The sequence below is a fragment of the Neolamprologus multifasciatus genome, chromosome 11 (assembly GCF_963576455.1).
Source record: "Neolamprologus multifasciatus chromosome 11, fNeoMul1.2, whole genome shotgun sequence".
NCBI classification, from domain to species: domain Eukaryota; kingdom Metazoa; phylum Chordata; class Actinopteri; order Cichliformes; family Cichlidae; genus Neolamprologus; species Neolamprologus multifasciatus.
Window position 1 is genome coordinate 25742885 of NC_140449.1, and position 18318 is coordinate 25761202.

The 18318-nt window shown below is 40.1% G+C and overlaps 1 protein-coding gene across 5 annotated transcripts in view; it reads right to left on the reverse strand.

The window, feature by feature from the left end:
* Positions 1–986: 986 nt before the first annotated feature.
* The window catches only part of map7d1a (MAP7 domain containing 1a), a 51694-nt gene continuing 34362 nt past the window's right edge, over positions 987–18318 (reverse strand). For all 5 annotated transcript variants that reach the window (XM_085178509.1, XM_085178506.1, XM_085178508.1 and 2 more), the window contains 3 exons: positions 16694–16775; positions 16084–16319; positions 987–14550 (listed from right to left, as the gene is read on the reverse strand). In XM_085178509.1, the coding sequence (XP_085034635.1) occupies positions 14540–14550; positions 16084–16319; positions 16694–16775 (329 nt within the window). In that variant the 3' untranslated portion in view covers positions 987–14539. The remainder of the gene's footprint in view (positions 14551–16083; positions 16320–16693; positions 16776–18318) is intronic.

Genomic DNA, 18318 nt, shown 5'->3' on the forward strand with positions numbered 1-18318 from the left:
TCAAAATGGCCCATAATGAAAATGCATTCCATCTATCCATTTACTTCCACCTACCCAATAGAGGATTGCAGTGGAGCTGGAACCTATCCCAACAGTAGGGTATACCCTGAACAGGCTGCAAGTCTGCTGCAGGGCTAACAAATAGAAACAGACAGCCATTCACACTCACATTCACACCTACAATCAGTTTATAACTTCCAGTTAACCTAACCACATGCATAGACGAACCTGAAGAGAACACATCCAAACACCTGGATTTGCAAACTCCAGGCAGATTAGAATGTATCAGTAAGCATTAAAACAATGCAGCAGAAAAATAAATACTTAATAAGGGAAGACATTTAAATTTAGCAGTGCTCATTTTACGAAGAATATAAGCAATAGTGTCTTTCATTTGTCAATAAGTTTATATAGGTTGGAGCCATGCACTTAACATTGTAACATGCTTTAATAGACCTTCTCAAATATCTACTGTACAGCATGAAGGAATGTGCAGTATGCGCTGTAGATGTGTTTATAGTTCTAACTATATATTTGTATGTGTTCTATGGCATCCCTTCCTCCATGCACTTATCTACGTTCAGTGTTGGGAAGGTTACTTTTAAAATGTATTCCATTACAGAATACAGAATACATGCCCCAAAATGTATTCTGTAACGTATTCTGTTACGTTACTCAATGAGAGTAACGTATTCTGAATACTTTGGATTACTTAATATATTATCATGCTGTTTACAACTACGTGAATGTACTATTGCTGTGATTTATTACTGTTACTGAAGGTCCGCGGCTCCGAACCGTAGTAAGGGGACCTCTGGCTAATACGGTGGGTTCTGTGTCGGGCTCATAGCCGAAAACTAGCTTTACTTTGTTGTCTGGGTCAACTTTGCTTGCGAGAGACAGAGAGAGGCGTTGAAAGGCTGCTCCAACGGAACTTATTGTTTTTGGAGGAAAACGCGAACACGGTGTACAGTCGAGTCTTAATAGCTTACTTACAACTGGGCTCGTCAAGCACTCTTCTTGGCTGCAGTGGTTATTATTATATTTACATGCTTCCAGCTCCCGTTTTTGCTCGATGACAGCTCGTACTTTTCCTTTTTCTCCCTCCCTCGCTCACAGACACATAACGTGTATGGCAGTCCATTCTCCCTGCAGCACGGACTACACTGCCTATGATGCTACATTCCAGTAGCATTCTGCCTATTAGCTTAGCACAACAACAACAAAAAGGCCTCTCTCACCCAGGAAACACGCAGAGAGAGAGCGTGTCACCCTGTAACAATGGCAACCGTAACGCTACCACCTGGAACAACAGAACGTAGCTGTCAAACAAAACCCAAACAGGCCTGACCCGCCACAATATGAAACAGGGAAGTACCACCGTGTAATCCATTTATTTCAACAAAGTAACTGTATTCTAAATACCACCTTTTTAAACGGTAACTGTAACGGAATACAGTTACTCATATTTTGTATTACGTAACGGCGGTACATGTATTCCGTTACTCCCCAACACTGTCTACGTTTGTTGTTTATTGCAGGCATTTCCAAGCCATATTTATTTTTTCATGAAGAAAATGAAATCATTCGTATTTCAAACAAACTCTAATAAGTCTAAACATCTGAAACTTTTAACTTGTGACTGAAATAATTGAAAATATAAGGATGTGATGAGTCAGAACCCCTGCTTTGTTTGTTATGGGGTCAGTTTAATCAGGAAAATGTGCTTTTTTTGGCTCCCTCTGTGGTTGTTTTTTTGGGGGAGGGGGGGTAGTCTGATGGGATATATGACTTCAGGATAATATTCTCAGGTAATCAGTAGTTTTAACTGACAGCCCTCTGTTTGTAGAAGAATGTAAGAGAAGGAGTGACAGAAGACAGGCAGAGTAAAAACGGTGAATTGATTCTTCCACTTGAGGGAAACATTTCCAGTCCTCTCGACTTCCGAAAAGAAAACAATCCCACCAGGAAAAAGTGAGGCTCCATCATCTTTAACCCAAACACTTTTTTGTAGCTATAGAGTAAAATGAAATCTTGCTGCATTCGACTCTAAGACACATATGGTCCGAGGCTACTGTTATAGAAGGAAGAAAAATGCTTTCCTCTCTGTTTTCACATTAATAGTTCTTTCTCTGCAAAATCTATGATTGTAAAAAAATAAAAAGTGGTCTCATTTTATACCCATTCAAACTGGTGCCAGGGGAAAAAATGGTTGGGTTTGAATAGAACCACTGTTCTGTTCAGCTCTGTGCTGTCCTCCTAGACATCTCTACATGGCTCAGAGATGCTGGATTCAGAGCTACTTTTGTGGCTTTTGGTTGCGCTCCAAGGTTCGGTTAAGCGGTATTTCCCCCTTCTCTGTCTGACTTGTGCTGCAGACACATGCACAGCCTGTCGCTACACACTCTCTTACACACAATGCAAAGAGCAGCCACGTTGTCACACATGTTCCATCACTCTGTGTCTCTCATGTTGACACACACAACATCTTCCAGCTCACAAACTTTTTTTTTTTTAACACGACAGCGACGTTCAGAGCTTACTTCCTATTTCTGCGTACAGAGGAATGACTGTTGAGGGGCAGAGGGAGAGAGAAAGCCGTCTGTCAGCGTTACATCCAAGGCTGTAGAGATTAGAAAGCTTGTGGCGTTCAAGAATAGCAATGGTGACATACTGCACTTTTGTAAACTCGCAAGGCACTCTGAAATTGTTCCTCTCATAAACAGCTTAAAGCTCTGAGTGATGAAATCAACAGGTTCATTTGGAAGGACACAAACTTTACCTCCTCTTAAATTGTCTAACCTCTGCACCTATTAAATATTTCTTGCATACGCTGTCCTGCTTTGACTGTTGCTCAGAGTTTTATTGGCACTGCAATAAAACACTTTTGTGCCACTGTATCAAATACATGAAGTCTTGAGCTGTTATATTATAACTGTTACATTATAGATTGTGTCTGAGAAATAACTTGTAAACAAGAGCAGCCAAATTATGCAATAGCTGTGTACTGTCCGCAACCTGACCATCAATCCATCACTCAGAGGCTTTGTGGAGCGATCTGGCTTTGCTTAACATTCAGATCAACATGATTCTTATTTTCATCCCGTTGTTAAACTTGTGTATTTTTCCCCTGGTCCTTTTGAAATCTAAGATGCTGCATAAGTTTTACATCTTCCGTGTCCACATAAGCAGAAATAGAAATCAGTCTTTGGGAAATATTTGGTTATTATCATTGTGTGCAGAGATAGTTGGCTTTACAGGGCAGGGGGGACTTGGACACTGGACAAGTCCTGGACGCTGGACCTCGAGATTTCACTTTTTCTCCAGCTTTTTTGCATCCCCTGCAGCTTACTGAGATCATCTTTTTCTTTTTTTTTCAGTTTTTACTGAAGGTTGATTTAGGGCCTTTTTCACACCAGATGAAGAACACATGTAGAGTACTTTCAGTTCTGGTGTTCCCCTTTCCATTGCTTTTTCTTTTTTTCTTTTTTGTGGAAAAGGAAAGACAGGACAGTTCTCTTCTGTGCAAAAGGGTGGATTTGTCATGCAGTTTTTTACAGGATACAAATAAACATCAGTTTACTGAGTAACACAGCAGGGGGGCAAATAGTATTGACTTGACAAAGAAGTGAATTTGACTCATGATGACATGCAATTATGTCACTTAGTAGCGGTTGGTTTAGTTCAGAATAAACAATGTTAGTAACGCTACACGCTTTTATAATTTCACTAAATCCAATCTAGAAAAATTCAATGCTTGAAGTCATTTGCTGCTGACTTTTAAGGAAAATCACATATGGATATTACACCATTAACCATGTGTGTGTGTGTGTGTGTGAGTGTGAGTGTAGACTACAAAGGCTTGCTCTCTGGCTCACTCCACTCTATCAGGGTTATATTAATAGATTTTTTGGAACATGCATATGTAAGTTTGTGAACTAAACTGAGTCCAGTGCCCTTTTCTTCCAAAGTAACCCACATTTTGTTTATGCTAATCATCAGTATTTATTTCCTTTTTTGGAAATATCACAGCAAGGACAAAAAGACTCTTTAAACCCAAGCAGTATCAAACTACTTGAAATAATTACGCAGCGTGCAACCTGACACTATTTTACAACAAACACTGATGTCTTGGGGTCTTTGTGATTGGAAAAGACATTCTTTTAGGCCCCATAGTCTTAGAAACAAATCCTGTGTCCTTGTTTGAATACTGTATGCAGCTCTTTTAATTATTCCTGATTTGCGTAAAGTGAGGAGAAAAAAAATCAAGAAGTTTTTCCTTAATTTGAGATGAATTCATCTTTTATTATTTTAAGCACGACAACAGCCAAGGCACTGTCAGTCTGTCAGTTGGTCTACCTGCTCAATCGGCGGCCATGAAATTCCTGGTTCCCAGTAAGTCCTAGCATAAGGTTCACATTTGTGCTCTTAAAGAAAAATGTCAATTGAAGGATTTCCAGGAAGCATTAATGCTAAGAATGTAATACCGCTGTTGATTCCTTGACCTTTTATGTACTGCCAGTATCACAGTTAAATGTCAGTTTGTTTAATTTTGTCATACATTTTTATACCAGTGGTCTAAGTGGACAGCAAATGTAGGCAAGATACTGAAAAAATACATCAAGAGAAAATGTTTCTGGTTCGTCAGCACCATGTGGTTATAGTAACTTTATAGATTATATCCATCTGCACTGTATGTTCACAGTATGTTTAAGACATCAACAGTTTAATATTCAGCCATCAAGCAGTATATCCTGGATTTCCTCTTATATTTCCTTCACTTGTTTCAAAACCATGTGTGCACTTGTTGTCTGTCACATTTGAACTCCATTTCTTTTTATCTTAGTGTATGCCACTCCAAGAAGTCCAAGATCCTAATGCTAATTAATAAACTAAATATCATGTTCTGTCCAGATGGGAGTAGCCCCTGACAATTTCAAGATAAAGTAAGTCAGTGGATGACACCTCCAAATAACAAATTTTCAGCCACGTCACACCCAGCAGCAACAAACTGAAGAACCAGACAGTCAACTATTTTGGCAAAGTGGTTTTCTCTCATGTGTGAAGGAAAGAGCAAGAAACTGAAAAAATAGATGAGTACAAAGATGCACAAAGGGGGACTTTCCAACTCAAAGCGAGAACCAGCTGGGCCTCGAGTCCCCGCAGAAAAAATGGACAGAAAATATTCTTTGGTTGGTTTCTTCAAGATCAGCAGAATTTAAAAAGATTCTTGTGTTTTGTGGTTTAAGTTAGTCACCATACATGATTAAAATGATCATTCATTCTTACAATGTGGACTTGTTGTGCTATGCAAAAGTCTTGAACACCCTCATTATCTTTATAATTTGCTTACAAGGAGTCTGATTTAGTTTTTTAAAGTGGTTTTGAGCAACAGTTTCCTTCCTGAAGGTCTTTTTTCTTCAGACACTGGCACATTTTTAGGCAATGTTTTGTACCTGACTGTTTACAGAGGATTTTTTTTATTGTTTGTTAAACCACTTAATACTGGCCTACAAATCATTTGAGAACAAAAAAGGGATGAACGGTGTTTTGTCTACACATAACAGACAAATTAGCAAAGAAACCATTTTAAATTGTATCTTTGGCACCTTGTTATTACCATTCTGTTATAAAAACACATAACTTGTTCCCACTTAGTTTAGCTGAATCTGTGAAAAATGCCAACTATAACACAGTCTCACAACATAAAATAACATTTTGGCCATTCCCATAGAGCTGTTAGCCAAAAACTTGGCATATCTCAGCATTGTTTGCAGTGTGTCCTGAAAAAAGTCGAGGAAACTGGACAAGCAGAGAAGAAAATAATAAGTGGCAGGCATAAAAGCAATCTACAGTGCACAGACAGTATCTGAAAGTCATGTTCTCAGGAAAACAGCAAAGTCTTCTTTTGTTAAAGTTCCTTCTGAAATGGTCCCAGTGGAAGGCTGGCTATCAAGAAGCCACAATTGGGAAATTGAAAGAAAAGGCAGCCAAATTAAGACACGTAGTGGAGACTATCAGTCATGGACTAGCTATGGATTGAGCAGTGTCGAATATCAGAACAAAGGGCAGCCAACATACATAGAAGTGCTTTTTCAAGCATGCTCTGTTTCCCTTATATACATTAATTCCATGTATGTTTGCACAGTTCATAAAGTCCCTGCACTTTTTTCCATTTTCCCAGCAAAGTATAAAGAAACGAGGGGTGATTCAAGACCTTTGCACGGCATTATATTACCAGGAAGTATAAGGACTGCAGCGAATATACTATACATGCAGGCACATACACTCTTTTTTTATTATTAGTTTTGCAGTATAACAACTGGTAAAAATTCCCTGTGTTTAGCTTAAAGCTTTGCTTGGAGAACAAAGGAAATAAAGCCACCTTTCATTATTCTAAGGTACTACATCTTTTTTCTCTTATAGCTAAAGAACAATACATAATCATTGCAACTAGCTCACTGCAATTTGGTTTCTTTTTGCAGCCTGTTCAAATTTTCCTTATATTACATGTGGTTTGTGAATTCAAGTCAAATGAAAGCTACTATTACGCTATTGTTATATGTACTAATAATGACCAAGCCAAAAGCATCCACAGGCAAATATCTGTAAAGAAAAGTCAGGAAACTTTTTAAAAAACAGGAATGTTATTAACTCCTTTAAGAATAATTGTATTTATTTCTTTTTAACAGCAAGAGTTGCACCAATGCTGCGAATGACACATCTGTCATTTTCCACACAGTGAGCCACATATTTTTATCGTGTGTTTTACTTCTGCGAAAGGTGATCAGGTTTTTTTGTACCTTTGTGAGAACAAAGACGAAACCCGTTGCATCACGCTCACAGCGGACCATTAATTCTCGGAAAAAATGTGGTTATAAATTTCTTCTTAACAGCGGTTTCTTTAGCACAATTCAAAACTCAAACGCAGGTGTTAGTTGTTGTTTTTTTCTTTTCATTCAGTATCACAGTAGAATAACAGTTTCAGTCTCTTTTTGACTAACACTGCCATCAATGTGACAAAGTGTGGCTGATCTTTGGCCCCGTGTGGTGTGAAACAGAAACTTGTCCCTTTCTGTCCCTTTTTGCCCCCGTTTACATGAATCCTTTTACTCTGAGAGCGCTGACAACTCAGGGTCACTGTGCTACCGGGCGGTCACTGGTTTCACCTCCCCCTCTTTCTCTCTACACACTCTTTGCTCTCCAGGGTCCCAACAGCTGGTCTCACGTATCATGCAAATAAACTTTCTTGGGACCTTTTTCACGCATTCCTACACTTAAAAAAGCATTTGCGTGTTCACATAAATGCAGGTACAAGCAGAATTTGATAGTAAAGCAAAAGCAAATTCACAGAGAGAGAGAGAGAGAGAGAAAGGGCTTCTAATTAACCCTGTGACAGTAAATTACTGCAGTCATAGAATTACAGCCCCTCCATGTATTTTTTCCTAGCTAGATTTTAAAAAAATTACTGTCTCAACAACATTAAGTAAACTGACAGAAACCTGAGGGAGGGAATTTAGTATTTTCAAACAAAACTCTGTCATTATTATGGAGAATAATAACTTTTATAGAGAAAATAATGTGACAAACCACATTTGAGTTCCAGATGTAATTTCAAATCTGGGAAAGTAGCTCAGTAATATATCAGTCACATGAAAATTCCCAGTGGAAAAAGACTAGTCGGTGTGGCTTCCTCTAATTCCTCCTGTGGCTGTGATGTTCCAGTGTCACAGCAACCAAACACAACACATTAGCGGGGTGAGGATGTACTTCACAGTGACACTAGACACTGCAGGTTGTCTATCATAGAGAAGTCATCTATAAGGGTCCTACCTTAGTGAGCCAACACTAACACAGGCCAACAGCAGATTAGCTTTCTGCCTCATGGTCCTGGGGCATTTTGACCCAGCCTTTTGTGTTTCCTTGAAGTTCATTTTTGTGCCTTGTGTTTATTCTGATTTTGTATTAGTTTAGGGTTGAACCTGAAGTTTAGTGTTTTATCAGCCCTACCTGTGTCTGTCCTCGGTGCTCTGTTCATGTCCCCGTGTTGTGTTGTAAATCAGTCTGTGTTTCCTGCTTTACTTTGAAGGCTCGTGTTCTGGATTTCCTGTTCTATTCTGAAGGTCTGTGTCTGTTGTCATTGTGTTCAGCTTGTGTCCTCCAGTCATCGTGTGTATTAGGATCAGCTGTTCTCCCCTCCTGAGTGTGATTACCCGATTACCTTGTGTGTGTATATTTAGTGGGTGTCGGTCTGTGTTCGTTGTCGGCTCGTCTGAGTTCATCTGTGTATCTCTGCGTTCTCGGTATCCTCCGTCAGCCTGCGTCTCTCTGCTTTTCACCCCGTGTCCTGAGGATTTCAAGTTGCTCTTTAGTTTTCCCAGTTTAGGTTTCCGTTAGTATTTCTCATGCTTCGTTGTCTGTTTCTGCCACTGTCACCTGTAAATAAACTCTCACTCATATCATCGGTCGGCTGCCTGCATTTTGGGTCCTCCTTTCATTCACACAACACGACTGCTGCTCCAGCCGTGACATTATACATATTTACATCCCTATGTTGTGCCTCATGAGCCCCTGTGCCAAAGGCATATGCTCTTGCTGGTAGGGATTAATTCCCAGTTATCAAATTAACTGAAAATAACCAACACTGCAAGCTAGCAGAACTGAAGCTCTGCGCGACGATTAGCGGGGAATGCTGTAAAACTATCAGCTTGAAAATGAAGAGACAACAGATCTTTGAAATCAAACCTGTGTGCCGTCTAAATGTGAAACCTCTGGGGTGTAATTTGTTACTGCCTTGTTCTAGCCTGTCACCACAGTAGTTGCCTAGTCCTGTGGATGCAGTGTAGGCTGACACTCTGTAGAGACATTTGTGGCCTCAAGAGGATGACGTTTGCTGGTAATGCTGGTAATCCCCTAAATTTTCCCGTAGTGTCACTGTGAGTTTTGCATTTTTGTGCCGGTTAGTGCAATGTTAAAAAGTATACCTCATAATCCAGGAGCATGTAGAACCAGAATCGTAGAACCACTTTTAGCAGCAATAGCTTGTGTTCTTTGTGACTTTAAAAGTCTGTTGCATTGTTGTGGAGGAATTTTGATCAGCTCTTCTATAGAGTGTTGCTTCAGTTCATTGCACAGCTCTCTTAAGGTCCGGCAAAGCATTTTAATGAAGTTCTAAACTTTCATTGCGCCATTGTGACAGATGGCCTCACATTTGACTCTAGAATACTTTGGCCGACTCAGTGACAGCAATGTTTTCAGTAATTGTATCTGCAAAAGAAGCCATCATTGCTTGACACTTAGTATGAGGGGTGTTTGTGCTGATATGTTGTGTTTGCTTTTTGCCAAACATGGCTCTTCATTATGGCCAAACATCTCCACTATGGTTTTGTCTGTCATTTGAGGACATTGGCCCTCATTTGTTAGCAGTGCATACGCACAAACCTCTGTGTGAATAATCAGAAGTGTCTCTGACTATGTATATTAAGAAATGAAGACCTGGCTAAGTAAATTTTATTTGCATAGCACACTTATGACGAAAGTGCAAAAGCTTGAAGGAAGCTTGTATTTTAAGCTTAGATTAGACCAGAGTTCTGGTGCAAGGACACATAAGGCTTTGACTGAAACATTATCAGCAGTAATTGAGAAGCAGGCGTTAATGATCTTGAGGGAGTATATGGGTGCAGCATATCTGCCACATATGCAGATGTGAGACGTTGATGTTGCAGATGTAGACTGCAACTACTACAAGTGGTAATAAAAAGATTAACAAATATATTTTTTCTTTCTTTTTTCCTTTTTTTTTTTGCCTTTCTTGAGTTGAACTTTCTCCTCATTTTTAAATCTACGCCGCATGTATGAGATCAAAACAAACTCCTCTGAACTCCTATGACGTAACCTACGCTATATTCATCACTTTCTCCGTTTCACCTGCAGGTAAACGAGTATACGTGGCAGTATGCAGGTAGGATGCAGACTGCACAAGCCTGCTGGTTCAGAATGATTACAGCGTGGTAAGATCAAAATAGGCCGGTGCGTATGTTTCATAAATCCGAGTGTCATGTTGCGTACGCACTTGTGGGGTGGGGGGTCCGGTTAAGAGCTTTCCACACACATTATGGTAAATAAGTGCTTGTGGTTTGCTCACATGCAACTTTGCGAGCTTTAGTCGTGCTGCCATGTTATTTTATGAGAGAAGAGGCTTTCTCTTGGTAGCCCTTCCAGCCACTTCTTTAGTCTTTTTCTAATTGTACTATTATGATCTTTAATATTTAAAATGCTAACCGCTTCCTGTAAAATCTGAAACGTAGCTCTTGGGGTTTGTATTTTTTAAGTTTCTCTGAGGTTTGACCTTTGGAGTGAATTTGCTGGGACATCCACTCCTAGGAGGTCTGGCTTTCTATAAGCAGACAGCTGAATGCTCCAGAGCAGCAATCTTCCTTAACCTCTGCATTTATAGAGGTGCTTACACTTGCTGATGATCAGTTAATCAAGTGTATTTGATTGGCAGCACCTGGCTGCTAGTCATGGCCTCATTTATATTGGAAGTAATGTACTTTTTCTTAGGACTGCATAAAGTCCTGTGGAAACTTCCCCTTTCACATAAATTCAAATAGTTAGCATCATCATATGTTCTCCCCTGGGGAATCATCTCAGAAGAAGCAAGCAGTTAGCTTGGCGGCTATTAGTTTTTCAGTTTTTATGTGGAAACTGGATATTCTCTCTGGTCAGTCTGAGAGGGCATGTAGTTGTACGTATACTAGGAGGAATGGAAGGAGTAAGCAACCTCATATTTTTACTGGTCGTAACACGGCAGCGTTTATTTTAAGTATTCGAAGTGCATCTTCACAATATGGGACCTTCCTCAAGTCTGCAATTAGCAGAGTTTGTTACTTACAGTCTGTACAGTTTATTGTTAAGCATTTGTTCTGGCACAGATTCTTGACATTAAAAGCCAATAAAAGCCTTCTGTTAGCAAGTCAGTTATTCAAACCTTCATTTTGTTATTAGCTGTTAACAAAAGATTCTCAGTACAAGTTGACCGCAAAGCAGATGCTTTCTTAAAGTTAATGCCTACTTGTCCAGTAAATCTGTTCCCACTTTATTGGAGCATGCTTTTATTCAGGGGAAACATTGCATGCCCTCAGCTCAAAATAACACAAATGCAGAGTGCAACACAGAGGCCAGACTCTTTAAATACTTGAGGTTTGATGAAACTTCAGAATCTCATCAAAGAGCTTCCATCCGACAGTTTGAGACAATGATCCAACAGCTGTCCATGTGGGCTCAGCTGCTACTTGTCCTCAAAGTCTACCTCTGATGCGATCCAAATCCCTGGGTCCTTTCTGCAACCTCAGAAAGTTCCATGTTATCAATTCTCTAGGGGTGGGGGGAGTAGAAGGTCTAGAGCCTGGTTACCCTTAAAACTTGCCATCTCTAATCAGAATAGCTAAGAGGTTGCTCTGCTCCCACAGTTCTGCCAGGGATTGAGAAGCAGGCTTAATGTGAGTGCTGGCCATTCTGTGGCCTTTCATTAATACTGCCTGCCATCTGAGAGCAGCTCAGAGAGAGCTTGTTGCTGAGCAGATAAAGATAGGGGTGAGCATAAACACTAAACAGAGGTTAGGCACATGAGCTTTGATGGTTGCGATTGGTGGTCTTATCTGGAGTGGGACGCCATCGTGTGATCCTGTCCCACCCCCCACATCTTATGCGAAATAGAGGTTGAGCAGGCACACTTGCCATTCAGAAACATTTGCAAGATTCCATACAGTCCTCAAGTGCAGAGATTTATGACAGGAAAACAGTTAATGTATGTCCAGTGTTTGGCTGGCTGCATTCTCTACATGGAGCACCTTTCATTAAACGTTTGACACCATGCTTATAAAGTCCTCAGGCGACTGAAGCTGGTTGTTTCCTTTTTGCCGTTGCTGTTAATATGAGCTTTAACAAGGTGTTATTCACGCAAGAGAGTAAAAATATAGTCAGAATTGTGACACCTCCACCTCCTGAGGACACTTGCAGAGGAGATAATACACCCATCATTCAAACAGGTTTGAACACCATATGTTGGTGGTGGATTTAACATGTGGCCTGGCTATTCCAGGACAATCTGACTACCTCAACTGGCACAAAGTTGCTTTATTCATTTACCACTCTTGGCTTTTGGATGACCCTTCCCATCCACACATTCAACTCCTTCAGTTCCTTTTTTTTTTTTAACCCCTCATTCTGTGAGGATTTATTTTGAAACTTGGCACTAATCAGCCTGTAACTGTGCACTGCTTTGCGACACCTCCCTAAAAATAGTCCCCACTAATCCTCAGGTCCCCTCTGAGATGCACGGCACATTACCAGGGATTGACTGACAGATCAGCTGCACAAAATGGCAGAAATCTTATTATTGTTATTATCATTATTATTAATGGAAAAAATATAGAGATTTTTTAAAATGGGGACATTTCAGTTTGTGTCCTCTTTTGACACACTGCAGTAATAAAGTTTAAAGCCTGAAAACAGAGAAGTCAAATGTGCAGTCCATGCTGCGGTGCTGCACCCTCTTGTGGGGTCGATGAATACAGCTTTTAGCAGCAGACTCATTTGGACAACTTTAGGAACAACAAAGTGAACTAATGAGGAGATGTGGTTGAAGTTAACATCCTGCTCATGCAAGTCAACTGTCTTGCAGATTAAAGCTGTGTCGTATACGAGCTACAATTGTGTGTTATTTAACATGTTTAAAAAAAAGTTTGAAGCAGTGACGCAGCTGTAACTGCAAAAGCTGTTGCTTTAAGAAAGTTTGCGAGCATTACCTTGACTTAGAGGCAATTTGTAGCAATAATGAAACCGTAAGAAAAGCAGTTCCCAAAAAAATGTTGGTGTTTTATCAAACAGTTTGAAAAAAAATAGATATTTTTTACTTGCATTAAATCTTGATCAGCTACTCCTTAATCATGAATCAGAGAATTTTCCGTCTTTGGCTTTCGGTTTCGTTTTGGTGACAGTTTGGCTGTATTTACCATAGTGATTTATTTATGCAGCCCACTGGAGGTCTCTGTTAGAGTTTCAAGTTGAAAATCTAATCCCTCATTCTACCAAGGTTAGAACATAGTCACATAATTTATATGATCAGTGTGGCATGTTTTCACGTGTGGTAGGAGGAGGCATAAATCGTGTTTGTGTGCACTTCAGCTGCCTACAGGGCTGCAAACACAGCATGCCAGATCTCCCACAGGCCTGCAGAATATAGTGAAAGATGGCCAGCAGATAGAGTGGCATGTACCCCCTGTTGAGATTTTGTAAAAGGAGACCCAAAGAGAAATGGACAGCTGATCCAACTTGCATGCCTAGCACATTAGCCGCACAGACTGTAAGGCTTGTGGTCCCGCTTAGATGTCTGTTTTCCTTTGCTTAGCATGTGCTCTTTTTTGGCCCACTGTCACTGAAAGTGACAGTGGGCCACTGTTGAGCGTCTGGAGTAAACAAAGCAAATGAAAGTAGAAAACTATTCAACTGATAACAAATGAACTATTTCTTAGGTGTACTAATCTGAATCAGGCTAAGAATAATCTCACAATGCATCAAATCCTTAAACAGTTGGGACATAAGGACGATTAGAACATAGACTGGACCACTTGTCTTTAATAAGACTTGAGATATTCCCACTGGCCTTACATCGCACATCAAAATATATCTATAGCATATACACGCGCCAGAATTTCAAATGAGAAAAAAAAAAGTCATGCTTGCACATGTGGGGGAGGGAAACGGCTTCAATTGTTAAATAGTGGAGGAGATCTCCGTTTACAGACATTTGACCTTTGATGACTTACAGTTTCTTAATTGTAAAGGTTGCAGATTTATTATTACATCCAGTTATGCATACAATCAATCATAGCTGAGGTTTAGACATGAACCAACAGTATGTTTACACAAAGTAACAAGCCATTCTTTGTGACGTTTAATTTCAAATCTTCTGATTTCTCAGTTTACCTTTTTCAAAAACCGGTGCAGGTAGTTTTGTACAAACCAGGATGTACAGTATCTGGGTTTTATTCATATCTACTCATGATAGAGTAGCATGAAATGACTCAAACAGCTTTAATCCACTAATCCAGCCTTCCTTTTACCGATACGTAAAGTTCATTTACATTATACACAAAGTTGTACCCAGTCTTAATTTTTTTCTTTTAGTTAAATAACTAAAGAGCAAATAAAACAGTTCTTTTTCAGTATACTGTAATCATCACTCAGCTGTACTATAATGTACAAAGGATGATACTGTTGAGTAGCAAGGTGCATGGAATCGGTGCTGCAAAGAGTTTGATGAACGATAGCAACGGTGCTGTATGCGGCAACACCTTTCATCCTGTTCTGTCAGTTGTTTTGTCGTCATCTTCTTCTGTGACCCACTTTATCTTCGGAGGGAAGTATGCTTGCTTTTTGTTGATTGGCACAGGTCACAGGGCTCGCAATGCGAGCTTTGGCAGGACTAGGAAAGGTCAGTGGCCTAAGGCAACAAGCACTTCAGCGCTGGAATATGTCACAGGACCTCTGTGAATGAGGCAGAGAGCAAAGTGTTAAAAGCCAGATGGAGCAGCAGTCATACAAGCTTAATGAACATGCTAACAGACAAATTAAACTAAATATTCAACTGTGTTGAAGTGCGTAATGGCAAGGTCTGCAAACCTCCAACCTGGTGACAATGCTAAATGCAAAAGGATGCAAAACACGTTGCAGTTGGAAGGCCCATAAACTTTTACTGTCGTCTTTACATGGAGCAAACAGAAAGGTCACATGACTTTTCTGTTTGGGAATGTTACTCTTAACAGCGGCTACCATATAAAAACTCAATCTGACTGACAATGCCACATGTGGGACATATCCTCAACAAGTATGAACATTCAAATAAACCCTGGAAGCATGCCTCAAAATAAACCGGTCTCCTGAGAAAATGCTGTGTAAAATTAAATCAGTCTGACATACTAAAAGTCATCTCACATATCCAGATTTACAAGAGTGCATATAAGAAGTGAGAATGTTCCCTTTTTAATTACACACTTACCAGAAGTATGCAGTAGTTAAAAAAAAGGTGGTGAAATATTCATTAAAGTAGGGGCAAACAGAGGTAATCGTTCTTTTTGCTTTACATAGTATTTCTGATCGCTGGCTTGCTTTCAGAATAACAGGTGAAAGTTAGGATCTAGCAGCAACGGGGAGGACAGGGTGCTGCTGACGTTTCTACTGGGAAGAGGATGAATGAGGAGTCATATGAAGCTTAATTACTCCAGAGTCCAGTTTCTAACCCCTGGCAGTGAAACACTTGTGGATAGGGTCTCATCACCTCTGTCATTCTTCGAATTCCTCACTGGGTCCTGGTCCAAGTCAGTGAGACACTTTGAATAAAAGCTGTAAACAGTATAAAGATAGCCTCCTTCTCAGCACCCTTCCCAACACTATTTCTTTTATATCCCGTCTCCACCCCCTTGTGAGTGTAGGTATTCTCTCCATGCCACACCTTCCTCTCCTCAGGGGGGACTCGCTTTCACCGGGGTGATGACTTGCACCTTATATTAAGTACACATTCAGGTTCTCTTGCTCCGTGCCAAGAACAATAACCCCATTTATGGTACTTTGTACAGCAGTTTTCAAATTGGGTGATGGGAACTAGGTCGATGCAGATGAATCATGCCTGTATATGCATAATTTTCATTGGAGATATATTTAGATTTCGTTTTTACCTCTGTCAATAAAACCTCATCTTTTATTTTACAATCCTGAACTCTAGCCTGAACGAGGACTTAAAGAGTTAACTAGAAGGAGAGAAGTGGACTCGCATTACAAAGCACAGCTAGACCTTTTCAGCACGGGTCAGCCAGTTGTGGAAACACTCCATTAATATCTCATTTCAACAGTGGCGGAACGATTGCTATTGTAGCTTTTTCCCATGCATCATTTTGTCTATTCTATTTATATTTTCATGGATCATTTCAGATTGTGTTAAGTAAATTGTCTTTTCCATGTTTGTGTTACAAATGTTTGCGCTGTTGTCACTTGTGTATATTAAAGCAGTTTGTAATTCTGTACCTGCAGCATGCTGAGGCTTCATTGGGCCTGCCTTTTTCATGAATGACTCCTCGCTTTCAAAAGAAAGGATGGGCTCTGTGGGCATGCTGGTCTCAGACTTGTCCAGGGCTCCGTTAGTGGAGTTGCCGTGATTTGTGAGATGGATGATGTCTTCCAAGTGGACAGTGTCTTCTTTTGTCGAAAGACCGTTTTCAAGCTTCGTAGCCTGGACCCCATTAACTGCTTGGATTGAGAGGCTGTTGGAGAGGAAGACATAAATCATGGTATGGTTCTAGTCAGGATGGGTCAGAATGACTCATAAAACAAATGAGTCATCCCACCACAATAGGAGGATTCTTTTTTTTAAATGGTCCCAAGAAGCATGATCAAATGCAAAGAGTAAACATTTTTAAATACCAAATCATTCTCCCACTGTTATAACTGTTTACTGTTGGCCAGAATCATGGGGCGTCTTGTGTTTTCTCTTGAGGTTTACAGCAACGTGAACCTCCTGCTGATTTGATTCGTTGTCAACTCCCAGCTTGGTCTCCTGGCACAAGTTTTGTGCCGTTCATGGTGGTCTTGCATCAATGTGCACATAAAGAAGAAACGAAAGAAGCTTTAGTTTTACCTTTCCTTCACATCGGCCTGTCCGTTTTCTGTTTTGTTGTTGGGAATGCTGACCTCAGGCGTTGGCTGGTAGTCAGCAGATGCTGGAGAGAACAAAGCAATACAGTCATTAAGTGTGACCACAGAGATAAAACATCCCACCCCACATCGTGTGTTAACCCTGAGATGTGTCAGGCTAACCTCAACACACACACGTGTGCATCCTCTTTTCACTCTCTTAAAGAGAATCAGCACTTTTGGTGATTCTCTTTTGCTTTTCATTGTTCTTCTAACTGTTGGTGATAGTACCCACATTTTTTCTGCGTCGCAGTAACAGTAGACTAGTGTATCTGTTAGTAGTTATTTTTTATCGTCTACTTAGCTCCTATTACTGAGCTGGTACTTTCCTGGTATAGGAGGATATTTGATTAACGTAGGTGTACTGCATTTGGTTAAACACATGCATGCTGCAGCTGCAACCACCATTAAAATAAATAAACATTAGCACTGTCAAACTAGCTGTTAGAGCCAAATACAGAAAAAAGAACTAACATTGAAGACCAGGCTTTATCTAGCCTACATGACTCTCTACAGAATAATATATTTGCAAGAAATTCTGATCTTGCTGCTAAATATCCAAAACACTGTAAAGCAACATAGAGAAAATGATCAGGCTGGAACATAATGGTAAGTAAATAATAGACATTTTTATTTTCTTTTGACATTGCACACCAGCTGCTAACTTCAGAGTCTTAATAGCTGTGCAGAAACACCTCCCGAGTGGGTACTCAACCCCCAAATCTGCATCCTTTTCAAAACGTTCACAATAAAATGCCAAACTCTCGCCATTTAAACATTTGGGTTCGAACATTGAGGTACAGACGTCCAGTTTTCTGACCTCATGTATATCGTAAAACGAAGACATTCACACTCACACATGACGAACTAAAAGGCACTTCTGCCAGGTCTCAATCCACTTAATGGCTCGCTAGTGTCTCCTTGCAATGTGAAATTTGTGAAATTTGACACAAACTGCATTTCCATCTTACTCATTTATAACGTGTGATGTTAAAATTTCGCTAGTAAGGATATTGTTAGGTAGGGAGAGAGTAGTTTATGTTTGAAAACTTTGCAGCAACACATGTATCACTGTTTTATTCAAAGTCTCTCTAATGAATGTAGACCGCTGCAGACTGTTGCCATAAGCTGACTCTTCCACTCAATTCTCCTCAGTCCGAGGGATTGGACAACAAACTAAGGCCACATGGGTCCTATTCTGCAAAGAGCAACTCCAGCTGTACAGGATATGAGGGGAAATATATAATAGGCCTTTTAAAAGTGCATCCCTCTCTGAATCTTACTCACAGGGGAACTGATAACAAGCATATGACATATCTGTGCTTTGTTTTGTGCAAGCTATGGAAGAGGTAAAAGAGGTAGACTGATATTTATGTGTACATCAGTGGAAAGTATTTTATAGACGCCAGTAGAATCTACCAAAATTGAGTTCTTTTGAGTTTAATCGAAGCAGTAAAAGTCTAAGAGTATTCTGAACACCAGCTGGCCAGAAGACGTCCACTTTGTTATAAATCCCTTCCTAGATAACACATTAATGGGAGATGAGTTAAGCCATTATCCTTTGTAATT